This window comes from Spea bombifrons, chromosome 9 (assembly GCF_027358695.1).
Source record: "Spea bombifrons isolate aSpeBom1 chromosome 9, aSpeBom1.2.pri, whole genome shotgun sequence".
Taxonomy (NCBI): Eukaryota; Metazoa; Chordata; class Amphibia; order Anura; family Pelobatidae; genus Spea; species Spea bombifrons.
The window spans coordinates 26,274,673-26,294,382 of NC_071095.1; the positions used below are offsets into that span (position 1 = coordinate 26,274,673).

General features: G+C 41.8%; 1 protein-coding gene across 1 annotated transcript; it reads right to left on the minus strand.

The window, feature by feature from the left end:
* Positions 1-8,792: 8,792 nt before the first annotated feature.
* On the minus strand, positions 8,793-18,951 carry ETV3 (ETS variant transcription factor 3). The gene is made up of 5 exons (XM_053475203.1): positions 18,810-18,951; positions 15,472-15,535; positions 13,855-14,092; positions 11,801-11,916; positions 8,793-10,898 (listed from the first exon to the last, which is right to left on the minus strand). Exons 2-5 carry the CDS (start codon positions 15,515-15,517, stop codon positions 9,706-9,708), a joined length of 1,593 nt encoding a protein of 530 aa, XP_053331178.1. The 5' UTR covers positions 15,518-15,535; positions 18,810-18,951; the 3' UTR covers positions 8,793-9,705.
* Positions 18,952-19,710: the final 759 nt, after the last annotated feature.

Consider the following 19,710-nt stretch of genomic DNA (forward strand, 5'->3'; position numbering starts at 1 on the left):
GGAGGGCTCTGCGACATTCATTCACCGGCGCCGCGGCTCGGCGGACATTTATAGAGTTTGAGCGTTAACCATCGCAGACGGGATCCGCCGCTAAGAAGACAGTTATAACGTCGTAACAAGATGATGATGAGTATCAATAAAGTCGCTTTAAAGAAAACCCCTATTTTACAAAGAATAAAACGATGGGTTTTCTTTATGGTCCGGCACTTTCGAGCTTTGGGCATAAGTTCTCACCCTTCGATTTGATAAAGGGGCGGGGCTATACCCAACGGATGGGGTTATTGTAAGAAAGCAGATAGAATTGGCTGGTGGTGGGTGGAGCCAGAAGCCACACCCACCAACTTGGGAACAAAATCGGACTAGAGACTTCCCTGATTGGCTAAATACCTTGTGGCCCTATGGCATCCCGGGGCCCCTGAGCGGTATCCTAAGCAGTTTTGCTCCTATTATGGGGGGCCTCTGATTTTTTTTTTCTGTGCAATTAGAAGCCATCACACACGGATTTACACAAAAAACCTAATAAAATCTATTTTCATACAATTACGTAAGTGCGTTAACCTCCGTACTTCCGGTCGCGCATGCAGATAAAAATAAATGTTTGCACCGGAGACTCCTCTTTATTCTGGGAACGCACGCCGATGGCGCTGGCCCCCTGCCCGAGGTTTGCAATAATCAGACATTTCTTTTTGGTCAATGTCTAAACCTCCCTCCTTGACGCTCATGACCGACTCTCTTTATTTCCTTTCTTTGTGTCTCTGGGGGAAATGGTATTTAAAAGGCTTTTGTAATACAGTCAAACAAGAAATCCTAAACGGGGAGGAAAAAAAAAAAGAAAAAAAGCCGCAGGAAGGTCATTTGAAATAAGACAGGGGATGAAGTAAGGGAGCGAAATTTATCTTCTTAAACGGCCAACAGACTTATTTAATATCACGTAGACACCGCTTTAGAACGTAAGCTCTTCCGAAGAAAAGCATTTCCTATACTACTGTGAAAAAAATAAAAAAATATTGAAAAAAATTATATTTTTTTTAATAACAATTAACTTACCAGCATCGTCCTGTAATAAACCCTTTAAACTTGTCTTATTATAAAAATGTATACATACAAAACAAAAAAGAAAGAACACTATCTATGGTTGTAGATACCAGGGACAGACTCCCAGTGGAGAATGCGTAATATTTAAATATATCCTTAAGAAGGACAGTACATTTTTAAATAAGAAAATTGTGCTATTAAAGCATAATTTATTTGTTATTTACTACAGAATTAAAAAAAAAAAACATTTATTGAAAAATAATTCTATTGGCACTCAAATAGTCACAGCACAACCTAATTCATTTCTCCAGTAACAAACTCCTTTAATATCATAGTGTCTGCCACTTATACTGGAGCGCGGTATCCAGGAATATAACATATCCTCCAAAATAATCAGACACTAAAAAAACAAAAAAATGAATATTATATTAACCCCCCAAAAATCTAATATTACATTTTCTTGGCATACAAATATCAAATAATCATTGTCAGACTCCAAAAACAAAAATAAGGAAAAATAAAATAACTAATAAATAAATAATTCTTACAGCATAATGTCTAGAGCGATAATAGAATAAAGTCAAAATATTTTAAATTCACCAAAATTCTATGTGGTATTAAATTATTTATTTTTTAAAAAATCTTTACATATTAAATTACATATTTTTTTTAAAATAAATATTATACTTTCTAAAAATTACAATAATATTTGTTTCTAAAAATGTTTTTGAAAAGTTTTGAATGTCAGACGACGGAGGAAGTCCCGCTGTCTTATTGGTGATTGACAGGGTTCCATATACGTTGAAATCTGCCTTTGCAGTCTCTTACCTCGGTGTCTGGTTCGGCGTCTCTCTCTCTCTCTCTCTCTCTCGTCCTCGCTGTATCTGTCAAACAAATGGCAGGTTTCGTCCGCTTTGGAGTTACTTCAAATGATAACCCAGTGTTCTGCAGTCCCAGGAGAAGTGATGTGGTTGGAATCAGCTCGCTTAACCCTTCAAAGCCAAATGAGCTCCACTCCATTCATAACACAGCATAACCCACCCGACGTTGCCCTCGCCTCGATCAATATTATGACAGGGCAGAGACGTGATGGAGAGATACGATGGATCTCTAGAATCTTGCGTAATGTTTTTGAAGACCACAGATCTCCAGAAAGATACGGAGACATCCTAAAGTTCTAATAAACTGTGCGTGGGATAGATTTCTAAACATATTGAGAATGACTTCATGGCCCCTATGACCTAACATGATGTGATAGAACATTACATTCCGCATTTTTTACACATAATCCAAGAAGGAGTCATTTTCTTTGCCTGAAATCACGAGTATTAAAGGGACCATAATTCCCATTTTGACTAATTTTTGCACTTTATAAAGTGGTTCTGAAACAACTTCACTTTAGGTACTTAAGCACCAAACTCAGGCTGGTGGCCATCACCGCGTGTGCAGGTCCCGCAGGATATAATATGAAGTCCAGCCGGTTTCGGTGCCCTTGAACGCGCATGACCATTGGCCTGGCTTAAGACATGTCATTGAACATGCGATGGCACAATGTGGTCTGGACGTAAAAAAAAACAAAAAACAGATTTGACATTTGGCTGCCGAAGACGATAGGAAGACGCCGTGGACCTTAATCCTGCATTAGATAATCATACCCAGGACTAAAGATAAGGCCAAGGGCAGGTCTAAAAGTGGGCAGATCAGACGGGCCTTATCTGCCATTGTATTCAAAAGATAAAGATCCTTATATAATCCATATTCGTTGATCTTAGATCATTGATCATTTTTTTTTAAATACCATCTTTTAGCAGTGAGTCAAAAATATATATATTTTTATTTATTTTATTTTTACAATTTTTGCATTTTTTTTTTAAATCTGTGAAGACTAATCTTACTTCAGCTTGGTTTGATCACGTGAATCTCCAAGCGTGACAATGAAATGGAAAATTGGTATTAATTAGGGTTACGTCGAGTACGCTAGTTTAAGAATAAAACCACCCCAACCCATCATTTATGCAACAAAAGAGATACTCATTTGGAACAGTTAACGTGCTCAGAGGCCAATATTATTTCTGGAGGGGGCTCAAGATTAAGGAGTCAGAACGAGGGGACTGAGCAAACCGTCAGCTGAATGAAGATGAGTTGGAGGAGAGGGCAGGAGGTTGGCTCAACGAGTTGTGGTTATGGATGGCTTTTCAAGTTCCATTAGCACCAATGAAAAGTGACAGCTAAAAATCAATAACAATCCCGGGAAACAGACGGAGTAATAAACTCATTTAAGTATCATCTCGCCCCGGCTGCTTCGCACCCTCCCGTATTTATAAATAAAAAGGCGAGTAATCAACCTTTCACGGCGATGCGGAGAAAAACCATTGAAACCTCAAGGGTGTAACTATTTGAGGGCCAATGAGGTGCATTCATCAAAACTCTCTGGGCTTTTCTTACAAAAGGTCACTCAACGTATATTTAACAGAAGACCATCTTTTTTTTGGGGGGGGTCAGCACATTATATTGGCTGGACACACGGAGATAGACATACGGTTGGAGTGTCTGGACTCACCTGTCCATTTAGAGACCAAAAAGACCGTTTGGGCTGGCGTGGCACACACGCCATCATTTACAATGAACCCATGCTGGCTCAGCTAGCTACATCTATCGGGGGTTAGAACACCGTTCACCCCACAATTGCAGCCATTTCCGCACGCAGAATGACCTCTTCAAGCCACACCAAGTTGACCTTGATAAATTAAACATATAAGAAAACAGTCACCTGGGTATTCCTACGGAACATTGCGAATAGACTTCGAGATATTACACATACGCAATAAACCTCTGCAAAATCTACTCCGATTGCCGAATCTCTGACCAATCCTCCCCGCCTATGATTTGCTCCTATAGGTTTAAATTGGAGGGGACGGCCAGGAGATGAGGATGTTGAAAAAGTGTTGAGAAAACGTGTCTTTAAATGGGACGCCTGTCTTTTATCCCAAATACTAGCTAGGCATAAGAAACATCCCATTTGTACCGTTGTGAGAATTCAAAATGGCCGTCAATGAAAATGTTTACATATTTGTTACTTCAGAAGACTTGAGGGACCATGTCACAGATATCGTGAGTGTGACAGTTTATTTAATATACTCTTTGTTTTATAATTATGACTAAACAATGGTTGCTCTTTTGATCCCAGAAGATTTCATACACCAATCGTATCCCTTTTTTTCACGATCGGCACCTGCGTTTTATTTAACTATTTGAAACGTGACGTTCTGGTAGGAATTGGGGGTCTGTCCCTCCATGGTTCCAATTATCATTTAACCCTTTAATCAGACTGTTGGGGCAAGAGGGTACAACATCTTGGCAAACAAAAAGCTTCCTCGGTAAGACATTTTGACCCAAACAACGGGACCACGAACCACAGAAGCTCAGCACTGGAGACCAAAATTTCTGCAACTGAAGAACGCCTTTTTTTTTAATCCAGGTGTAAACTTTATAATTAACAAAGCTTATGATGCCGGCAGACGGGCCCGTATCGTATTTATCATGGAATTGGTCATGGTGTCAGGGTTGTGAAACTAACCTGGAAAGCGAAAAGCAATAGCAGAGGGACGCAAGATCTAAATGAGATCTGAGATCAAGCAATTATATGATCGATGCAGGCGAAATGGAGTAATCTTGCCGATCAATAAGGTTGCACGTGCCCCACTTACTATGCCTCCTTTGGCCAAGAGATTAATAATTCTCTGCACAAACCACAGGTTTAATCAGAAAAAGATGGGGGGGTCAGAGAAGATTTCTCGTATGAAGGTATTTATGTTTTAGCCTCGGTCTGGGGATAGCAGGTTCCGAGCAAGCGGCCAAGTCTGTTTACGCTCAAAGTGCATTGACAAATATACTTTACTTTTAAATATAATTTTATTGTTCACATGACCGATTCCAACTCCAGGTCTCAACCAACCGAGTAGCACCCAGAAGACCATAGAGTTATGGGTATATGCTAGAAGGAAGCCACAGTTCTGGATGTTACTTTTGTTGGTTTATTCTTACCCTCTTCTGCTTTAGTTTATTCCCCTCTGCCACTTTTTAGACTTAAACTTTAAGGTTGTGATAAGTCCCCTTTAAATGGCTGCCATTTTGTACTTTATGCAACAGTACTTCCCATAACATTAATTTTATCTGTTAAATAGCAACCACTCCCAGGACCCAGCACCCAGCACTTGCATCACCCCCACCCCCAGCCTGCAAACACAAGAATCCAAGAAAATAAAAAAATTAAAAAAAATAAAAAAGTATTGAAAAGGGAAATTTTATTCACTTTAAAATTTTTAAAATTTGAGGTAAAATACTTTACTTCCAAATTTCATACAAAATACAGAGCTATCATATACCCCTGGGAAAATATGTATATTATACATACATTTCTATATAACATTACATCATATATATAATATATGCCAAAAAGTTGTGTTTTTGAAGACTTTATAGAATGTTGCAACATCTAAAGGCACTGCACAGAAGATTAGCTAATATACAGTTATTTACATAAAGCCGCTAAATGTCTAAAAACAAGTGTGACAAAATGTCGTTAGTAACTCCCCAATGTTCTAATTCTAAAAAGAAAATATAGTTACCCCTCGAAGAAAAGAAAGAAAAAAAAAAATCAGTAAAATCTGGAAATACAATACAAATGAGGACAATCAACCAAGAACAGGATTTGAGGAGAGAAAAAAAAAAACTTCCTACAACAATATTACCTCCTTTGGTTTAAAAAAGTTGATATAAATCAAATATTTTATGGGCGTCGGACAGGTAGGTAACACTGGTACAGTTAAATAGGCAAGACGCTCCTGTTAGGGAATGCCAGCTAATGATAGAATGCATATATGTATCGAAGTTAGTCTATTACAGGCAAATTCTGCCCCCCCCCACCATGGGGCATCTCATTTTTTTCCCCCATTAAAACAAAAAAATAGAAAACTGATATAACTACAAGGTCATGCAGTTTGTCAAAGCGAGGCAGCGTTCTTTTTTTTTGTTTTTAAATGGTTCCCATCGACTTTTCATTCCTGATTCAACAAAAACGAGGACGAGCAAGCGGTGCTCCTTTCCTCATTGCATGTGATTTCTGGTTAACTTGGTTGATTGTCCGGTTAGTGTTCATAAAATGATACCGATTGATGCACTTGATTTGGCACTTTTTTTTTTTTTTTTTTTTTTTATAAAAACTTTCCAAGATTAAATATTCCGCCCCTAACAAAAAAAAAAAAAAAAGTGCATTGAGTAGTTTGCAATACCATGGTGTGAACACTAGATGGGGCTCATGGTGAACTTTGATAACTGCCTTAGGGAATAATACAATATGGCCGTCTCTGGTCCAATGTTTAACCCCTCGAGGAAATTAATAAAAATAAAAAATAAATCAATATGAAGTGCAATTCTCACAATGTGGAATGGCTCTCCCTACCCAATTTAACAAAATATATTGTTAATTTACACGTCAATATCAAATTCAATTAAAACGCTTTATTATACAACAGCAAGCCTACACCTGGAGAAACAGCAGCATCTACAAAATACCTGGCACTTGGGCATAGAGAAAGGGGATTTATACATTAGAAATAACACCCACTTGCTACCAGAGGGCAACTAACTGAGATGCGTCCCATGAGCGCGAAGCCTGCAGCAGGCCGACTGATCGTAAGGAAAGTCCTAATAGTTTTTTTTCTCCATTCCTGAGTTTGAATAATCACTTTGTGAATTTATGTTTCTCATAAACCAGAGCGGAAATCAAGTAAAAATGAGAAACTTAATTTTATCAACCCCCCCCCTTAAAAAAAGGACAAATATTAGAAACGCATCGGTTGAAACCTTACTTTTGCGCTAAAAAAATGAAATCAAGTTAAAATATATATATAAAAAAAAAAAAAAAAAAACACACCCAAAATATGAGCTCCCACGCCACTCCCACTAAGATCCTCGGGAAGGCAGCTGCCATCAAAACGTACGCCAACTGGAGGTAACAAGGACCCTGAGATAAAAATGTTGTTTGGAGCAAAACGTCACCGGCTGGCAAGACGGCTTCATTAACGGCAATCCTTACCGCGTGCTCCAGCAACACAAGATTTTTAGTAGTTCTATTGTTGTTGTTTTTTTTAAATTACATTTTTTTTGAGTACAAAGAAAAAAAGCCACTTATTTAACCCGTTGAGTCTTCCTCATGGTTATATGTACAAACCTATAGAAACGGCGTACAAATGTGATGGGAGACAGAAAAGAAACACGACCCCCACAATTACGGTGGAATACTTGCTGCTAGGAGGACGTGTGGCGGGATGGGGTATTATTATTATTTCATGGTAATAATATTATTTCAGCGATGGGGAGTATAACGTGGCAGTTGGGGGCCGAGAAAGATTTTAAGTTCTATTGGTTAACCCCTTAAGGATAATGGGCGGTCCCTAAACCCATTGAAAACAATGCATTTTGAGCCCGTACATGTACAGGCTTTGTCATTAAGGGGTTAAGGAACACAAGTCCCAACATGCGTTCTTCGTTAGCGTGACAGTAGATTGCCCCTTTAAGTCCCAACTCGCAGACGATGGATGTTTGACCTACTTGCGCAGCACAAAGCAGGCGCGGTGACATTCACGTGCTCTCGCCTGCCGTGCGTTTATTGCGCATGTAGAGATTGTTAATTGGATACACAACTAGAAACTCCGAAGCAATTATATACGCGGAAGCAGGGCCAAGGTTTCGACCGGTCTGCCGACAGGTTGGTCTGCATTCTTGGATGTTACAAACGGGAAACATCAAATCACCATGGCGAAAATAATTTCCCAAAATAAGGAAGTCACGCAATATTGTCGCAACATTGTCACACCTAGAATGCAGAATAAGAGCCGTCTAAAATATTTATACATCTATGTATAATTACATAAACACACACACCGACACAGGGGAAGGCCAAACGCGTGTTCATGTTTGAGTTTTGGTTCTATTGCAGTGGGATGAAGAGATGATCGTTCATCCGTCCAGGATAAAGACAGATTACAAGAGAGGGAGTAACTACATCAGAATGAAATAACGTAGGGCTGTCCCGGTTATTATCCAGGGCAATAAACGGTCTCCGTGGTGCAGATTTGTTGGATATTGGAAGCTCCGACCCTTATGGTCGGTTGGTTCGCAGCCATTGACAGTAGGGATGGACAACCCCGATTTGGTGTCCACAGAAAAGGTGCCGTTCCACCTACTCTGCTCTTTTATGACTAAACTCAGAGCCATCATTCCTAGTAATGCTGAACGCACAAATGCTTTAACCCCTTAAAGGACAATGAGCAGTCCCTAAACCCATTGAAAACAATGCATTTTGTGCCCGTACATGTACAGGCTTTGTCATTAAGGGGTTAAATTGTTGCTATAGAAACTTAAACTTATAAAAAAAGACTAAAACCATAGCGTGGTCTTCGGGAGAACAATGGGACTTCGGCTCGGAAGTCTCCATCACTGAAATAAGTTTACTTTAGCTTTTCATAAGGGTGTCAAAACAGAACAAAAACTATTATCCACATAACCCAAGAAAGGCCAACAATCCCGCCCCCGTGGTAGTTTTAGCCGTAGCAGTGCTTACTTTTCGATAGCGGGAATGTACAAGCGTCAGTAGGAAATGAAGGCAGACTGCTGCCACAAAAAAAATAGGGTACTAAAAAGAGGGGAAGTCCAGCATCTGTGTTAGAGAGGACCTCATTTTGTTTTCATTCCTCTTGCCTTCCTCCATTCGCTAACTTGACTTCCTGTAGGTCATCGAACCGCAAGCTGCACTTCCTGACATTCTGCCGTGAGTAATCCTTACTCATAAAAAGCCTTCGCAGAATTACGCTCCATTGGTTTCGCTACAAAAAAAAAACCAACAAATTCGGCAAATACAGAACAGATCAATGGATTTTTGGCTCTCCGCCCACGAAAAATGTATTTCTGTTGACTAGTTCTGGTATGTTACAAAATGTTATCAGAAAGTAGCCCTCGCTAGTAGGAGACACAAAAAAAAATTAAAATTAATTCCCCCTAAAATTCAATGTTAGTAACACAACAGCCCATTTTGTTGCAATTGTGTTGTCCAATCAACACACACACACGCGCACACACACACACTATCCCTTGAAGATTTTTTTTCGATTTTTCTTTTTAGACTTGTTAGTGTCGTTCCAGGCAAAGGGGACAGCAGCAGCTATCAAGCAGGGTCCAAGAGTCTATTCACCTAAAATCAAAAAGCAAAGTGCAATACTCCTCTGCTCAAAAAAAAAAAAGTTAAAAATATATATATATGGGACTTGGTTATCATCAAAGCTGCAGCGCAAAAGACCAAAATAATCTTATTAAGCGAAGTTAATGGGGTTAGATGTCTCCACCTAACCGGCTAAAGAAAAGGAAAACAATTATTAAAGTAATGTCTTAATTTGGATTTCTTTTTTTTTTTTGCTTTAGTCTCGTTTCCTGTGGATAAGAGGTAATCTTCTTCCTGAAACCCCAACAAAAATACTAATTAAGAATCACCTGCAATATTAGGAGCGTCTTGGGCATCAGTAATAAAACCTATAACACCAACCCTTCCTGGAGCAGTGCTACATAAATAGGATTATACTATTAAAAATTCCTCTCGCTGCTTCAGTTCCACTATTAAGAGTCGGCGGCAGCGGTTAGTGCCTTGGGTTCTGCTGGGAGTACTGGCGTCCGGAGGCCGTTTACGATGCAGCTGACCTTACGACATTCTCGGTCTTCGATGGCCTCTGCTTGTTTGTCTTCATTCCAGAGACGTTTAAGGCGTAGCTTGGGCGGTAGGGAGTCTTCCTTCTTCTCCACTGCGACCACCTCGACAGAAATGTCTTTCTCCGCTTTATCGCCAGACCCCGCCAGCACTTCTGTACCCGCTTTAGAGTAGCCTTGTATTCTAGTTGCTGCTGGTGGGAACGGCGACCAGGAAGGGGCCGCGGGTTTGACAAACATATGCCCTGCCTTAGCGGTGTCCTGTCTCGCTATGGATTTCTCGGGTTCCTCGTCGCTGCTGTAGTCCTCCTTCTCCGCTTGGTCTGAAGAATCTAGCTCTTCATCAGAGGGTGGTTCGTCATCCGAGATGGGCTCCACCTTCATCGGTGGCAGGGCAGGAGCTGGCTGGGCAGCTGGACGTTTGCCCTCGGAGCTCTCGCTGTTTTCTCTGTTCTTACGTCCCATTGGTGGCGGTTGAAGCTTAATGGGGAATGACTGTTGGTCTTCTGGTGAGAAATGACGCTGGAAAGGAGGAATCATAAAGCCAGGGTATCTTGGTAAAGTCCGTGGACTAAGGTGATAGTTGAATACAGAGCAAGCCTGGGCCTGCAGGTAGTGTTTCATCTCTTCAGGATTGAAGTTAAAGCAGCTGCCACTTTGGAAAGCTGGGCTCAGTCCAGGAGAAGGACTGTATGAGAAGACAGTTGGGGTGAGGGATAAAGCGGGTGAGATGGGCATGTTAAGGAGCCCCCCACGCCCTGTAAGAGGAGAGACTGAGAATGGACTATGGGGGTCAGCATACATTCCAGGCATCGGGAACACAGGGAGCATGATATCCGATTTCGGCTTCTGGAGGCCGAGGACACCAGGGCCAACAGCATTTCGAGAAGACAGGTCTATACCACGGCGCCATTCTGGGGAAACATCATCAGATTCAGGATTTGGCTTGCGGTCGCCGACTTCGTTCAAGGACTCGTGGCTGGACTGTGCTGCAGATCCCCCAGAGAAACGGCTTCCTCTGGCATCTTCATTGGGGGAGTCTAACGAGGAGAAGCTAAAGTGGGATGAGGCAGACGGGACCGGCGGGGCACTCTGAGGGATGGCACCTAATGCAAAAAAAATGTTTTTAAAGTGACTTCAAGACTACAGTTTATAACTATAAGCTTCTTTCATGAAGCCCTAGTAATTCTGGTACCATAAATAAAACAAATATGAAGCATTTAATCAAAATTCCAATACTTCTCACTAATAATTAAATACTAAAGGAAGTACCAATAATGTGCCTTTAAGAAAAGAAAAACTATACACATCTATATGTTCCACTGAAACAGCCACTGCAAAGAGCAGAAATGAAACCGGATTTTAGCTCCTTGCAACAGGTTGTGTTTCCTCTCTGCCGTGCCCTGGGCAGGAAAGCACAGAAGTCACATATGTTCTAGTAATACAAATATTTTGCACGTCAGCCTCGGGGAAAGGTGTTGATTTACAAAAATGTGGATGGCAAGGTCTGCAGAGCCGAGGAACTACCCAAACGCGCCACTCCCTAAATTATAGCAAATTGCAGCCTTCCTCATACTCCAAACGTTGAACAAGAACAAAGTGTCTTTCAAAATGATAGAAAGGCTTTGCTGTTTGAGCGCTCGCTACCCTACGTGAGTAACTACGTGAATATACGATTATGAAAACAGACCGGATCCATCATAAAGAACACATGCAGCCACGTGGACTATTACATCATCAACAACATTCTTAAGAAGGTCTTTTAGCAGAACCTCAGACCGTTCCACAAACATCATTGGACCTTTCCCAGAGTGCTACTAAAACCATAAAAGTCCAGTGATGATTGGTTGTGGAAAGGTCTGAGGTTCTGTTCTGGATTTGCAGGTGTTCATTATCTGAAATGAGCCTGAGGCACGTTACAGAAATGCCTTAGACCAGCATGTTTTCTTTAACATTAAATCCCCGCCAAGCTTCCTATTCTCGTACACCAAAAATATAAATGTCTTACCGTTGGGTCTGATGTTGATAAAAGGGTAATTGGGCATAACAAGTTTGTTGAAGTTGAACTTGTAAGTAAACCTCTTTCCTTTAGTTTTGTGAAGGATCCGTTTATTGTAATAATACCTGCGAGAGTCAAGAAACAAGGTTATTAAACCAGCAGAGAGAAATAACAGTATACTGACATGTTTAAGAAGATAAGAGCCATAAAACCAGACAATAAATCCTTGAGCTTCAAGCTCTCACACCTGTCACAGAAGGGGCAACAGGAAAAGATCATGTATGACTTGGGGCTTATTCACTAAAGCGGGAGCTTGCAGGCGAGTAGAAAATGTTAAATCCCCGATACTATTGTGGACCATGAGGGCCAACGCCAGTGGGCTTCTCCTGTAGGAAGAGCTTGGTTGGCCCTGTATAAAGCATAAATGACCCTTATATTTTAAACCACACAATATGATGGGGCAGCTCGGCCCTTTTCCACGAGAAACGTACCAGGTATACACAACAAAGCGTGTGCTGAAGAGACAACCATTTGGTGAATTAACCCCTATTGCCTGTTTGTTAAATACGGATACCTCTAAGCAAACAGGAGGGTTAGGGGTACAGTATCCAAACAAATAAGAGATTGGGGAGGTGGGGGTGGAAAAGTTTCTGTTTCCGAGACCCGGAACAGAGAGAGTCTCAACGAGGTCCCTCCTATAGATAAACCGCTGCCCTTATAAATAAGATGCTGAAGGCAAAGTCCACACGCCCTGCGTGTTCCTAACAGATACCATTACGAGCCGGCTAGCACCGTGAGGAAGGACGAAAGGAAACTGCTCGTCCACATCGCTGAGATAGGGATATTATCAACAGCAAACATTCATGATAAGGGAAGCAGAGGGCAAACTATGCCGCTTCACCGGCTGAAAGGGCACCAAAACACAAACCAAATTCCACAAATATGAATGTGTAAATTAAAGATATATCTCTGGGGAGAACACACATGTGAAATTCATTTTTAAATTAAGAAGACTAGGACAATCATTACGGACCATGGATATAATCATAAAATTTTCTTTAACATTTCTTAATTTTGCAAGAAATGTGTACTTAAGGGGGGGGGGTCAATCACGTCTGAATAACATATCGTGCCTCTCAGCCGTGGAGGAACCTGTACCTGCCGCCAACAACAATGCGGACACAAAACCTTCTTCCTACCACAGAGAAGACGTCTGACAGGCGGGAGAAGGGAATATCGGACACATTTAAAAACATTTAATGTTCTCTCCTTGGCAGGAGTCGTGTTTTTCTCTGACACGGGGAGGTGTGTAAGGAAAGATGTATTATCCCATGTGGCTTCACCTGAACCCCGTGTCACCTGGCCACAAAAAAAAAAAAAAAAGTTCATGCTCCTTTAAATGTTGAGGGACATCCTTGTCCAAGTGGGAAATGGTTACAGCAGCTTCCATCTCTCGCCACAGATTTGTATCATTGCAGCCCCCTCTGGCGTTACCTCTTCCTTCTTAAGGTCCTAATGTAAGTACATTCCGACCCATCTCCCCCATGAAGAGGTGGGTCGGACCGCTTCCGTACCAATGGATTCACTAACCTGGCATTTTCTGGCAATTCTTGGGATGAAAGTTTTTTTTTGACACAACTGAGCAACCTTGCACATACATAAGGAATCCGACCGCACCTACGTGTAAGGCGTCTTCCGAGTAATAGCCGGCTCCTTGGCCGCTTTCCTAACCACGCCTTTGTTTACTAACCGGCTCAACTTCACAGCGGAGCGCCTACAACCCTGTGTGTTCTAGAAGCCACGTTCCCCGATGTGTCAAAAAAAAAAAAAAAAAATTTGATGACATTGGACTGACCTTGGGGGCAGACAGATTTATCTAATCTAGCAAAAAAAGGACTTGAAGAGATTTGGATGCGATGATTTGCGAGACGGGCTTTATCACAAACAAACAATACACAATAGGATAAAGTTCCGTAAGGAAGGAAACAAACTGACAAAAGAATATGATGTAATGACAAAAGAATATGATGTAATGGAGCGAAGCAAGAGCCTCGATCTCTCACCTGAGTGCCCGGCTCAGCTTGTCGTAGTTCATCTGAGGCTTGCATTTTCTCCGACCCCACAGCCTGGCCACCTCGTCGGGGTCTTTGATGACGAACTCTCCGTACTCTCCCTGCTGCCAAGCGATAACGTGGCGGAAGTCTTCATTCTGCAATAACTCCAATATGAAGTGCCACAGCTGGATCTGACGCGACCCGGGGCTCGACTCGGCTTTGTAAGCCCAGTCCGGGAAATGGTAGCCTGCAGGCCGTTAAAGAAATAAAAAATAAATGACAAAAAAAAAAAAAAAAAAAAAAGAAAAGAGAAAGACGCGTGACAGCAAAAGAATGATCAGACAAAAATATGGGAACTAAAAGACAATTAAGCGGAACGTACACAAAAAAAAATAAAGAAAAGCAGAGAGAGATTAGAAAGGCCAGCATTACACAGAAGCACAAAACCAACCTACACAAGGTAGAGACATTAGAATACGTGAGATTGTCCGTCCCGTGCTACACGGACGGCACACAAGAGAACACAGAGCCACGAGCTGGGCATATAGAAAGCAGGCAAAGATCAGAAAGCGGAGAGAAACATTCATTACGGAACCTAAAATTCTCATTTATAACCTCAAATTCCAAGGGACTGGAGACTGAGTGGAGAGTAGGGCCGACATTACATTTGGAGACAAGAACAGGAGAAGCACAGAAGAAACAGTATTGGGACATCTTCTGCGGGCTCTGATTTTTTTTTGGGGGGGGGGTTAAGATGAGATCTTAATGGATTAGATATATATATACATAGGGTGTACGAATATTGTGCTCTTCATAGTCACGCAGTTAGTTTGTATTTACTTATTTCTGCCTCCAAACCACCAGATCCGTTGCAGAGTCGTTAATGTTTACATAAATAGTTTCACAGAAGAAAAAATGTAAACGCATAATGTAGACGGAAGCGTTAAATACTATATCAGCACACGGCATACAAGAGTAACAACGCAGGACACGACAGGAACAAGGAACACGCAACGAATACCATTTAAAGACCCCCTTGGAGACAAACGGCTTAAAGTCTGTGAGCTGCACAGCGACACAAGAAGCCTCTACGCGTGTGGGCAACACCAAGAGCTCGCAGTCTGCAGCCAAAGTACTAAAGCCAAACATTTGGAAGGATATCATCGATGAAAGCCTCAGAGGGGAAGAATGGCACGCCATTGACAATAACTGAGCTCTAGAGTTGGCAATGCACCCGGAAACGGTCATCTGAATGGATCACCAAAGAGTATAATCTTCTCGTGTTCAGTTCCACTGTTACTTTTACGAAGAGCCAACCAAAGAAAACAAGACCACTTTTATTGGCCGCATTACCCAGATGCTTGAGGCCCTGCCTCGAAATTTGCACGTCGGTGTTATGCAACAGATAAGAGTGGCAGAGCTGCATCAGCTTCTATTCCTTCACTGCCAGCTCTTATGGAAGAGACCCTAGAAGTCCAGGCCGGAGGCTGGCAATCTGTGGACGCTCGTCTGGCTGAGAGTTCCAGCATTTCTAACTGGAAACCTATAGCACGGGACCCCCAATGCACCTTTTTTACCAAGTTTAATAATCCCCCAATAGAAGAAGCATCAGACGTGGAGTCTTACCTCCTCCTCCTTTGGGTTTTTCTGCAATACTGCAACCTGTCTTCATCTTTCACCCTCCGGTTGACTGTTGAAAATAAAAATGCAAACCATTAATTGTCTTCTGATAGTAAAGTTCACAGAAGGTCTCCACAGATGTGGAAACAGCGCAGAAAAACAGCAGCTATATAATTCCAGGAACCGATACCACGGTCACCCTGCAATCCGGCGGCACTTGCAACATCGTGGAGACTTCACGTCTAACGCTGCAGAGATCAGCCTGCTACTAGGGGGCCGCCTCTAATCCCCCTCCGATAAAAGAAACATTTATCATAAGAGCTCGAGGTCGTCACGGCGGAGGAAGCTCAAAAACTCCCAGTTACAGGTGAGTAACGCATCTGCGGTCAGCGCGAGACCCCCTTTTTCTGGTTCATAAACAAAAGGAAGTGTGCGGCTTACGCGTTTCCTTCCTCGCGGTCGCAAATCCATTAGAGCTACAAAGAATTGTGCCGTCGACATAAAAACAGAAGAAAAAAAAAGTGTAGTAAGCATGGGTATTATGGCAATAAATTACAGAAAAGGGGAAAAAAGAAAAAATACAGCCAGCCATGGACGGAATATCAGGAACGATGGGGAGCCGGGATTTGGGACATCAGTCAATCAAAATAAACAGTGACATTCTGCCATTTATGCAAATTTGGGACGGGAAAGGTAAAAAAACAGCCCTTTTTCCACAGAAATATAGTCATAACGATGAGTAAATCACGAAAGGACTCCTGCTTTGTTATTAATAACCCGGTCAAACCCAAGCAGTAAAACCGCACACCTCAGCCAGCCAAAGAAAGATCAGCATGCGGATCATAACACCGTGACATCTGCTGGAGCTCGGAACGAATTCCGTCGCCGTGTGCGCAGCCCGCGGGAAGTACACCGACACACTGCTCATAACACTCGCTGCCAAACACAACACCAAACCACAGGAAGCACTCGCCATGCGCCTCTGCTACGACCCGTGTGTGCAACGTAAAGGTCCTGTGACCGTGCGCACGCACTCACTCGCTCGCTCGCTGCTGTTCAAAAGTTTGGGGTCACGTACAAATGAGTAAAGCACATTTTTGTCTATTAAAATCACATGAAATGGGTCAGAAATCCAGGGCAGACGGGGTTAATGTTGTAAAGGACTACGGTAGCTGGAAACAGCTGATTTTTAAGAAAATCTCTTCATAGACGTACAGAGGCCCTTTATCACTCCCATCACTCCTGCGTTCCAATGGCCCTTTATCACTCCCATCACTCCTGTGTTCTAATGGCCGTTTATCACTCCCATCACTCCTGTGTTCCAATGGCCCTTTATCACTCCCATCACTCCTGCGTTCCAATGGCCGTTTATCACTCACATCACTCCTGTGTTCTAATGGCCGTTTATCACTCCCATCACTCCTGTGTTCCAATGGCCCTTTATCACTCCCATCACTCCTGCGTTCCAATGGCCCTTTATCACTCCCATCACTCCTGCGTTCCAATGGCCCTTTATCACTCCCATCACTCCTGTGTTCTAATGGCCGTTTATCACTCCCATCACTCCTGTGTGCCAATGGCCCTTTATCACTCCCATCACTCCTGCGTTCCAAAGGCCCTTTATCACTCCCATCACTCCTGCGTTCCAATGGCCCTTTATCACTCCCATCACTCCTGCGTTCCAATGGCCCTTTATCACTCCCATCACTCCTGTGTTCCAATGGCCCGTTGTGTTCGCTGATCCAAGTTTAAGTTTAAAAGGCTAATTGATGGTTAGAAAATCCTTTTGCAATTATATTGCCATGGAAACAGCTGAGTGACCCCAAACCTTTGAAGTTCTATTCACTAATCTGAAGCGAGGTGTCAGTTAAGCCCCTCTGCCTCCTGTCTTCATGGACCAACGCGGTGGGTTGGGAATAGCCACATTCCTACGCTTTCTATCACAACGCAAGTCCAATCAACTGCATAACAGATCACCACTTTGCTGCAGTAACGTGACCCCAAGGACCAGACTACACAACGTCTGACAGTCTACTCCTGATCCAGACCAACATCATTCCAGTCTAACACACAAAGAAGTGGTAAGGAAGACACAATGGGGTGTTAAGCGCATCCCATCATCAGAGCTCAACTGTCACCGAAGCGCGACTAACCCAAACATATAATCACAGCAATAAAACAGCCGTCTTAATGGCAGAACCCACGACCCACCAACCCGGCCCATCTAGTCGCCTGCTGTAAAGAATCAAACGTTGGTCTCATCTTACATTCAAGAGCCATATGCTTATCCCATGCGTGTTTAACTTCCCTCACAGTCTTACCCACTACCACATTTGCAGGGAGGCTGTTTCATCTAGCACCCTCTCAGTAAAGGAAAACGTATTGACATTACATCAAAACCTCTGACCGCACATATTTTCATACGGGAGGGTTAAACAATGAACTTCAGGGCAAATATTTTGAAAAACTCCCATAGTAGAAGAATAATGTATCAAATTGCCACAAATAAGTGAACAATAAAGTTACTGGATACAAAGTATCAGCTCTGTCCGGAGGAAACGATCGCAACAAAAACAATCGCAACACCAAATAAAAACAAGAAAAAGAAACAATGTATACTTGCCCCCCCCCACCGATGGAGAAAACCCAACCATCACAACGCTCCGACCGCAAGAACACTATGAAGAAGCTGGCTGAGATTATGGGAGTTGCAGTCCAGAAACAGCTGGATAGTTACCGTAGCATAACACGCCATTGGCTGTTTAAGATATAACCATAAATACAGAGATAAAAGATAAAGTTATTTAGCTGGAAAGAAAACATCGGCTCTGCTAAAAGGCTGCAGTGAGAGATAAGAGAGAAATAAATCACAAATGACGTCATCAGCTCTGTGCATTATATATATATATATATATATATATATATATATATATATATATATATATATATATATATATATACACACATATCCACACAGTGTCAGAGAGATCAGCTCCTACTGTAACACCATATACGATGGGGTAAAGGACAGTTTTTTGGGGGGAAGCTGAGCTGCCCCTTTCTCTGCTCTATTATTTCTCTTAGGTTTGAGGCCTCCTGTATTTTACATGCCCCTGGCTACCTGGATGTAGAAGCAATAATACTGCCTCCTGGCCTCAGGCCAATCACGATCATTTGAGATCCCCCTCACCCACAGGCAACCAAAACAAGTAAGAGACTCCACTGGCACCCAGGAGAAGGGGTGTCTGTCTCCCCTTGACGGGCAGCAAAGGGGGCAGGCTGGCCAGCAGGGGGCAGTTAAGAAAGCCTGGGGTTTAAAGAATAAGGGGAGAGCGAACACTCACCGGTGCCGTCCGTTCGGTTACAGCTCCGCCACTACAAACGACGCTTCCGCCTCCAGTCTCCACACACAGGCGAACAGGAAGTCCCTGCCGCCTTATTAATCCCACTTCCGGTTCAGCGCTTCCCCTCGCAGAACACACAGGACGTGCTCTGGAATGAGAGCGAGAAAGACGAGCGTGCAACGTCACCGACCCAACCCCGCCCACGCCGCAGCATAACCCCACCCACCAGTTGTGAAACAGCTTCGGATCTTTCCGTCGTCACTCGGCTTCTAGTCCGTCACACGTAGCATTTTGTTACTGACGTGGTTAAAGGGGCGAGGCTAAGGTGGACAGGGGTGTTTTGGGTTTAATGCAACAAAGTATATAACATTGTTTTATATTCTATAATATTATTATAATATATTTTTCAATATTATTATACTGTATTATATTATTTAATATTATGATATTGTATTATTTTATATTATATTACTGTCATTATATTGTATTATTTTATATTATTAAATTATATCATATTATTTAACATTATTTGATCATGTTATATTCGTTAATATTTTTATATTGTATTATAGTACCATCATTACCTTGTTTTATATTAGTTTATATCATATTGTATTATAGTAAATTCTTTAATATTATAATATTGTATTATTTAATAATATTTGTTATATTCATTAATATTATAATATTGTATTATTTAATAATATGTTATATTCTTTAATATTATGATATTGTCTTATTTAATATTATTATATTATGTTTTATTCTTAAATATTTTTATATTGTATTATATTTCTATCAATACATTGTATAATACTATTTAATATTACCGTATTATATTATTTAATGCCATTATATTGTATTATAATATTATATTGTATTATGCTATTTTATATTATTA

Excerpts from the sequence above, each read along its gene's own strand:
- ETV3 (XM_053475203.1), bottom strand. The coding sequence starts at position 15,517 with ATGAAGACAGGTTGCAGTATTGCAGAAAAACCCAAAGGAGGAGGAG. Across the intron at positions 14,093-15,471 it reads AAAACCCAAAGGAGGAGGAG|GCTACCATTTCCCGGACTGG; the intron begins GTAAGACTCCAC and ends AACGGCCTGCAG. Across the intron at positions 11,917-13,854 it reads AAGCTGAGCCGGGCACTCAG|GTATTATTACAATAAACGGA; the intron begins GTGAGAGATCGA and ends TGACTCTCGCAG.